This window comes from Ailuropoda melanoleuca, chromosome 15 (genome assembly GCF_002007445.2).
Source record: "Ailuropoda melanoleuca isolate Jingjing chromosome 15, ASM200744v2, whole genome shotgun sequence".
NCBI lineage: Eukaryota > Metazoa > Chordata > Mammalia > Carnivora > Ursidae > Ailuropoda > Ailuropoda melanoleuca.
The window spans coordinates 22,597,360-22,605,898 of NC_048232.1; the positions used below are offsets into that span (position 1 = coordinate 22,597,360).

An 8,539-nucleotide genomic window follows, 5' to 3' on the forward strand; every position below is an offset into this window, starting at 1 on the left:
GCAGGTCTCCACTTGTTCTTGTGACAACCGCCTCACACACACACGCATGCACACATGCATGCACACACACACAAAGGGCCACTCTTCTCTCTTGTCTTTTGTGGTAAGCCCTATCTGGCGATTACAGGATGTCAGTGTTGATTTGTTTGAAAATAGTTTGATATAATCTACATGCTCCATGAGGAAGCACTCAAAGTGCCTTCATCGGGCTGCGATTTTCCAAAGGTGGAGAGTTAACATTTGAAAACCCCTAATAAGGGTTCCACACTTCAGAGGGGTTCCTTAGCATGTCAAATATTATTACCGAAATCTCCACCGCAAAGGCTGTGTCCGTGAGCACCCGGGATGTTGGAAGTAAAAGTTCCACCAGAGGAATGGGTAGTATTCAAGTCATGCACATTGGTAACACCAGGTCTCAAATGAAATAAGAGAAACTAAAGCCGTCACAGGTAAATATGCTCCAGTTTTTCTTGTCCTCTGTAGGAGCTTTCAAGAGTTTACCATCGCTGTGTAGTTAAATCCAAAATATTTAATTTAGCAATTCTGCTTCGCTGGGCTGGAGCCTCCTTTTGGCAGTCAGCAACCCTCACTTCCGCACAAGCCGGTTTGGCTTTAGCTACTCAGTCCCACCTTCCTGGCTCAGCAGGTCAGACTGTGACCCTTTTTCAGACCTGCTCACATGCCATTTTCTTGGCCAGAAACACTCTCCTAGACAGCTCTCTGCTACTCGCTGAAGACACTAACCCTTTCTAAACCTTCATTTTCTCATCTATGACATGAGGGAAAAAATCACTCTCTACTATATTACTAAGGATTAATGAGATTATATCTGTAAGGGGTTTAGTTCGGTGCCTGGCACAGGGAAAATGTGATCATTCTTTTCATTATTAGTCACCTATATAACTCTCGCTTGATCACCAGAACTTATCTCAAGTGTCTTCTTTTCTGGAGGGTTTCTCTGGTCACCCAGACCAAGATAATACGTCCCTACTCCAGGCTCTCACGAAGTCTAGCCAACCTCTATGGAAGTGTGTACCACATTCTATAGTCAATTTTCTTTTTGTGTATTTATCTCCACCTAAAAACCATTATTGCCTCAAGGGCAGGAGCTATAGCTTTTTTTTTTTTAAAGTCCCCAGTGCCTAGTATATAATAGATACTCAGTAAATGAACTACTTAGGGATGTGTGGCTCCCTAAAGAGACACTTGGGAGGAGGCTTTGAGAATTACCATCCAATGGTGGAATGGTAGTCACCTGGAAAAGGAGTAAAGGAAGTTGATTTGCAAATTACGGATAGAAATCAGTGCAATATATGGAAGCACTTCTGTGACTGTTCGAAAACTGGAATGAGCTGCCTCAGTGGTATTTCCTTCCCCAGAGTTATTTCAGCAGAGGCCAGAAACAGTAGATGGTTGTACCCCTGGGATAAGAGAGCAGTCTATAAGACGCCATCTCACATTTTTGGACATTCTGTGACAATTCCATATGAGCAATAGTTTTTTGAAACACTCTGAAATAAATACTTGAGCTGTATTGCATATTGATTCTCTATCTTAACATATTTAACTCTTCTCCTAAGTATACTTTTTAGTTTTCAAATGATCTATATGTTTTCTTGATCAGTTCTATTACTTGCATATATACTTATCTTATATGTAGCTAATATCAAAGATAGGTTTATTGATAATACATTCTGTGAGACTTTTTGCTTGGCTGTTGCAAAATGAAGGTAGAGTTGTAAATTATTTGTGTCAAATTGTTGGGCTTTAAGTCCACTCANTTTCAAGTTCACTCACTGAAAGCCCAAGATTGCTGAGGGGGTCATTTTGGCTTTAAAACCAGAATGACTTTAAACCAACAACGGTTTTAAAATTTAAAAAATCAGGTAAATCTTGAGTGGACTCAAACCTCTAACTTCACAGTGTCAGTGGATGCTGAAAAATTTTGAAAACCTCCAGAGAAAAGTCAAATCCAGAATAAATCCAAGGCCCAAGCTACTTTTTCCAATTTATGGCAGCCGATTAATCCTTGGATGGGGAATATTTCAAGTTATGACTTGTGTACAAACTTTATATAACCAGGAAGTTCCCATGGGGTAAGTCCCATTAATCNTTACCTCTGGAGTAAGTCCCATTAATCACCCAGGAACACAGGAGGGGGCTTTCCATTAAGCAGATATTATGTGAATACATAAAAAAAAATAGATCTAATCTACTCATCAAGAATGATCTTGTCATTTTTATTAGTCAGTAGCCCTGGATTAAACATTTAGCAATTTCTTCTGAAGCTTCTTTGGAAAAGCAGAGAGACTAGGAAGGAACCTTAGGAAAGAATCAGATCACTTCAAGTGTTTGTATCTTATATCTTTTTCTTTCTTTATTACTTTTTGGATCTCTCTCAGCATCAGTTGGGCAAGCATCTAGGAGAGGTTGAAAGCTATGCCTTAAGACTAAAGCATCTCTTTTCCACACCAAGCAGAATGAAGACCAAGATAAGCAACTAAATTGTGATACTTTCAGTAAAATCGGTTTGATTAAATTTGAGAATTATCCAGTTTGGCTGCCTGTCTTGGTCAAATAAACATACCATTAGTTACATCTTGACTCCACCTGTGGCCATGTAGACAGGGTTTATTGATACTCATCTCTGAGAATTTTCCTTGGCTTTAACAAAACATAGCCTTGCTATTGTTCTTCATGATGAATGGACAACTGGTCACACTTTGTAGTCACACTAGGAAACAAAAATTCCTGGGAAAAGCCTATGAATAAATAAGAGGCCTCCTAGCCACTGACAAAAACAAGTCATGGCATTTCTGCAGGTTATCTCATTATTGAAAATTTGGTGTTGAGGACAGACTCACAAAACCTCTGCTAAATTTCTTAAAAGATTTCATGTTGTATAAAATTGATAAGGTAACATTCTCAATCTCATTATATTGAGATTCCTTTTTTTTCTTATCTAATATGCCATGTCAAGAATAGAATGAGTAAAATGACATCACACATCTCAACAGCTGGATAGTGCAATTAATCTTATAAGGGTGCCTCACTCACACCTAATGCATCATTATGATTTTTTTCATGGAATAATTTTAAGGAATGTTAAGAAAATATTAAACTCACAATATTTTTAACAAGGGAAATAGCATGGACTTTAAAAAAATAAAACAAAGCAATAACACAACTGTAATGTATTAATTCTTGCCTTTTTGGTATTGGATAGATGTAGGATTTTATTTCTTGTTTAGAAGACTCCTTTTTTATAAAGAAGGAGGAGGAGGAGAATCCCAACAGTCAAAGTCTGACTGAAAATTTCCCATTAATCCTATAATTCTATATAAGAAACAGTATTATGCCTTCGAATTTGTGACAAACTTTCCTGGAGGTTATGCTCAAGGAGTTAGAATTTTCTTAGATTAAGCCACCCTGAAAATTCTAATTCTCAGCTTGTGAGAAAATCGTATATCTCAATTACTTGCCACTTCTCCTAAATACTGAAATCAAAATAGCCTTTAGCTTTAAGAAGATATTCTATAATACAACATTTTGGCAACAATACATCAGTGTATCTTTAAGCAGAGACATCTCCAAAATGAGTCAGCTCTGTTTGGGCGCCATTCTATAGGGTATAAATTTAATGTTCTGCCCATTCAGGACACTAGAATAGTGATCATACATGCCAACTAGGCCCTGCCAATTTATTTACTGTTTCTCAAAATAATCTTAACTTGAATACTAAATAAGGAACCTCGCCCAGCAGCTGAGAAACACTTTATTCTGTGGTAGCTCTTTCTGTCCTAACTACCAGCATCCACCAAGGTGGTAGTAGGACTCTCTTTATTTTTAATTTTTTCTTAAATATGTTTATCTATATTGATGCAGTGTCATAAAATACAACGGCAAACCTCAGCAATTTCTTTCTGTGGAATAATTATCCCCTTAAAACTGGAAGCATTTGTCAAACTAAGGAAAGTACAAACCAAAATGTCTCTCTGTAATTGTAGAAAACCACAGTGGTCTCCTGAGTTACCTATGTGGTTATATGCTTTAAATTGGGTTGGGAAGGAGGAAGCTGGAATGGTGCGCGGTCTTTGCAAATGGCTGCCGACCTCCATTGATTCCGGAAACTGAGCCTGCCTAAGGAAGCCACTGTTCCATATGAGACAATGCATATGAAGTTACCTAGAGTATGGCAATGTTCAGTGAATTCTATGATATTTTTTGGCCCCATTTAGTTCTGCTGGGTAAAAAAGTGAAAGGAATATGGAGAAAAATCATGACAAGTGCAAGGCCACAAAATGGTGTTGAGGGTGAGGTTAAAAAGTGTGTGTGTGTGTGTGTGTGTGTGTGTGTGTGTGTGTGTGTAATCAGCTTTTAAATAATCCTTTCTTATAGTTGTATTCACAGTGATTAAGAGCAAAGTAATTTTTTTTCATTTCCGTGAAAGAATTGGAGATATTTACTTTTAAAAAGACCAAGTTCTGAGGACATCTGGGTGGCTCAGTTGGTTAAACGTCTGTCTTTGCCTCAGGTCATGATCTCAGGGTCCTGGGATCGAGTCCCGCATCGGGCTCTCCACTCAGCGGCAAGTCTGCTTCACCCTCTCCCTCTGTGATCTTTCTCGCTCGCTCTCTCAAATAAATAAATAAAATCTTAAAAAAAAAAGAAAGGTCAAGTTCTGAAGATGGTATCGAGGGTAGAGGAAGGACCAGATGGATGTTTTTCACAGGAAATTGTCGGTCCAATGGCAGAGGACTTTGACTATCCTTCAGGGATATAGGGATCTTAAGGGAAAAGTGAGAACCAATGAATAAACATCAACACAATGGAGAATATTTTAGCTCAAGATATGGAAAAACTTTCTCCCAAGTCAGGCTGCCTGACTGAACTCGATTGACCAGAACGGTTACTTTTCAAGGACACTGTGAAGAGGAATATGCATCCAGCTGGGGGTGGCCTCCAAGATTTCTTCCAATCATGACGTTGGAGGTTTCTATTATTCTAAATCTAAATCATACTTGCTCCCTGCTGAATTCCTCTCTGAGCTAATTTGTTTCAGAAGCCAGGCCAGAGATCAATCACATGGCTGCTACAAGAGTGGTTTCCTAGAGGACTTCCTTTTTCTCCTGCATGTCCTAAAGTATTCAGATGACTGATGTACTTCAGACCAGATGGGACATGGCCAGATGCAAGGGAGACAAGATAGATTTTTGGCCTGAGCGTGTCAATAACATTCATGGCATTAACACATTCAAAAGGGAAAACTAAAAATGAGAAAGGAATATGTGTAAAACTCAAAATCTTGTATCAATTCATTCACCACAAGAACACAGGGAAGTGGCCCATGAGTACATAATGGTAAGAGGAACGGAAGTCACTCTAACAATCACTGGTATTCTTGGGGCGTCTATTATCTCATAGTTTTGTTTCATTCCGTCTTCATAGAAACTTCAGGAAAAGGGTACAATCACTAGCCTCATTTCTTAAGCACAGAGGTGTTAATTGCTACCCAAGTATGAACAGTCAGTAAATGTCATAGCAGGGACTCAGACCCAGATCTATCTCCTTCCATTCCCACAGTCTTAGCCACTGTGTTCAGAGGAGACTGGAGCCTTCCAAATATTTTGGATGGCCGCTGCCCGGGCAGCCCTGAATCAGGCTCTCTGCAGAGCATCTTTGACTAAGAACTTGAAAAGACAACACCAGTCCTAGATCACACCATCTCAGGATTTTTAGAACTTTAGAGACAGTGGCTATCACCTATGTATAAACAATACGGCCTAAGGAGGAGATGAAATTCGGAATGTGTGATTATTTGATTTGCGTCAGAGACAATTTGGGGGAGTAGACCAATATTTCACATAGACAAAGATGTACTATTCAGTTACATTTAGTAAAACAATGTTCTTTTTTTTTTCCCCCTGAAAACAAAGTAAGAGACAATTTTGAGAGGAGTGGTCCAGGTTCAATATGAAGAGTAAATTCCTGGAAGAGAAAATTATAAAGCTTAAGAATAGATTACCAAGGAAAGTTGTGATTTAAAAAAAAATTACTCACCTCTGTGGACTAAGTTGTATTTTTACTACAGGAATGACTATATGGCGCTCAAAAACATTCAGTAGGGAAAAAAGCTAAATTGTTTACTAGCATTGGTTTTAAAATGAACCCCGCACCCCTTATATTTGTTTTTGCTTTTGAGCTATTTGAAGAGAAAATTCGGACCTAGCTCACTTTTTCCAAATGTCTGTGCTGTGACATCAATGGCACTTTGCAAAGCAATGTGATTCACATTTTAGGCTTTTTCACTTCTGTTGGCCAATTTCTAAGTTGGAAGACTAAGCAGAGGTCATTTGAGTTGAGTCTCCTGCTGTCTTTTGCTGCTTTTGGCTTAAGGGTCCTGCTTCTCTGACTAAAAAGGTACAGTTCTCTCCAGGCCATGTGCTAAGCCTGTGTGAGTTAGGACCAGCAAGGATAAATCAGTGTAAACCTTCGAGAAGCCATTAAATATGTGATGCTCCCTTGTTGATGAAATTATTCTTTCATTCCAGGATGGAGAAAATACTAAGTAGTCCTACTTCCCGACATGAAATTTGGATGTTACTCAATCCCTTGGAAAAGCTGACAAATCTGCCCCCCAGGAGCTGGTGAAACTTTGTGAGAACCCAGAAAGCCAGATCTGCGGGCGATCTCCAGCTTTGGGCAATGGTTCCTGAGACTTTTCCTGATGTTGAGACTTTGTTTCTTCTCCTTTAAAGCCGGATCAATGAGACTAAGCATATGAAAGCACTTTGTAACCTACAAAGTACCGGAGACGTGCTATGTTAGGTTTTAGTACAATTATTGGATTTCCCACTGGTGTGGCACCATTTTACAATTCTGATCAAACTGGAAAATTGCCTTCCAAATTAATAATTATTAACTCGCAATTATAGAGCCTTTATGATGTGCCAGGTACTGGGCTCAGCTCGTGAAAATACAAGATCTTATCTTCACCTCATAACCAAGGCAATAGTATTGCAATAATAAGTCTATGTATATTTATTATTAATTTGTAAATGAGAAAACTGAGGTGTAGAGAAAGTGGGTGGCTGGCTCTGTGTTACGAAGCTTGGAAGAGCTGGTAGGCATCTGGCCCATGTTTGTCTGATTCATTACCTGAGAATCCTACGGTGGCTTTAACTTGATCTTCTGCATTCCCCAAAAGGAAGGATTTTCATTCTGAGACGGTAATGGATTTTAGTGAACATCCATCATAGCTTCTGATCACATGCAGCCACTGCTCTGCAGGGCCAACTTCTTGCTCTGTGCAACAGGTGGTGGCCTGATGCTGTTCTTCTAATGTGTTTGGGATAGTTGATGGCATGGGTGCCCCACTGAGATCAACTTTCCAAGCCCCTGCACCCATCCTGGAGCTGCCAACAGCTCACAGCTGCTCCCATTCTGGAAAATCCCCTACTCACCGTGTCCCAGAGCACTTGGGATTCTTGTGTAGCCTACCGACCCACCCTCTCAGACCTTGGCAGATGACAGATGGGCACAAGCTAGCCCCTTCCTCTCAAGGTGGGACCGAACTCAGGGGCAATTTGTACTCCAGGGCGTCCCAGTGGGTGCCATACTAAACTGGTCTCCCACTGAGACTGGATTCTTGCTTAGCTTTTCCCCTCCCAGACCTGCTCTTTTCCTTTACCCCCCTGCCGTGAGAGCACAAGCCAATAAACTACCAGAAGAAGAATCCCCCTTTTAGGTTCCCCTTTTAAGAAACCTGACTGGGGAAATAATTTTTGAGGAGGAGTCCAAGATGGCAGAGGAGCAGGAGGCTTAAATTTTATCTGGTCCCAGGAATGCAGCTAGATAGCTATCAGACCATTCTGAACACCTACAAACTCAACTGGAGAATGAAGAAAAGAATAGCAGCAACTCTAAGAACAGAATAGCCACCACTTTCTGCAAGGAACCCAGTTTAAAACAGGAGTTGAGCTCCAGCTCGGCGTTCCAAGATGGCGGAGGAGCAGGAGACCTAAAGTTCGTCTGGTCCCAGGAATTCAGCGAGAGAGCTACCAAACCATTCCGAATACCTATGAATGCAACTGGAGAATGAAGAAAAGAGTAGCAGAAACTCTATGAACAGAAAGGCAACCACTTTCTGCAAGGAGGAGAAAAGATGGAGGAGGAGTAGGCGACCCTTTCTCAGCTGGTCCGAGTTGAGCTGGATATCTACCAGACCATTCTGAACACCCACAGAATCAGCCTGAGACGCAGGAAGATACATCTGGATCTCTACAAATGAACATCTCCAGTGCTGAGTATTGAGGTATGAAGTGGGGAGCTGTGAATCCAAGCACAGATATAGGAAGATAAAGGGAAGGGGGAGGGAACCTCTGCGCTCAGGCACCGGGAAGCAATAGCCCTTGTGCTGGGGAGCGGGCTGGACTCTCAGACCAGCACCCGCAAGAGAGCGGACTGACACAGTGAGCGTGGGAACGCCCGTGTCCAAACTGAAAACAGGAGCTCCCGACTGCACACTCGAACTAGAGTG

At 40.8% G+C, this 8,539-nt stretch overlaps 1 protein-coding gene across 1 annotated transcript in view; it reads left to right on the top strand.

Annotated features, from left to right (window-relative positions):
- Positions 1-287: 287 nt before the first annotated feature.
- The window catches only part of GPR158 (G protein-coupled receptor 158), a 473,863-nt gene continuing 465,611 nt past the window's right edge, over positions 288-8,539 (top strand). The window contains 1 exon segment of the mRNA XM_034644366.1: positions 288-402. Within this exon segment, the coding sequence (XP_034500257.1) occupies positions 288-402 (115 nt within the window).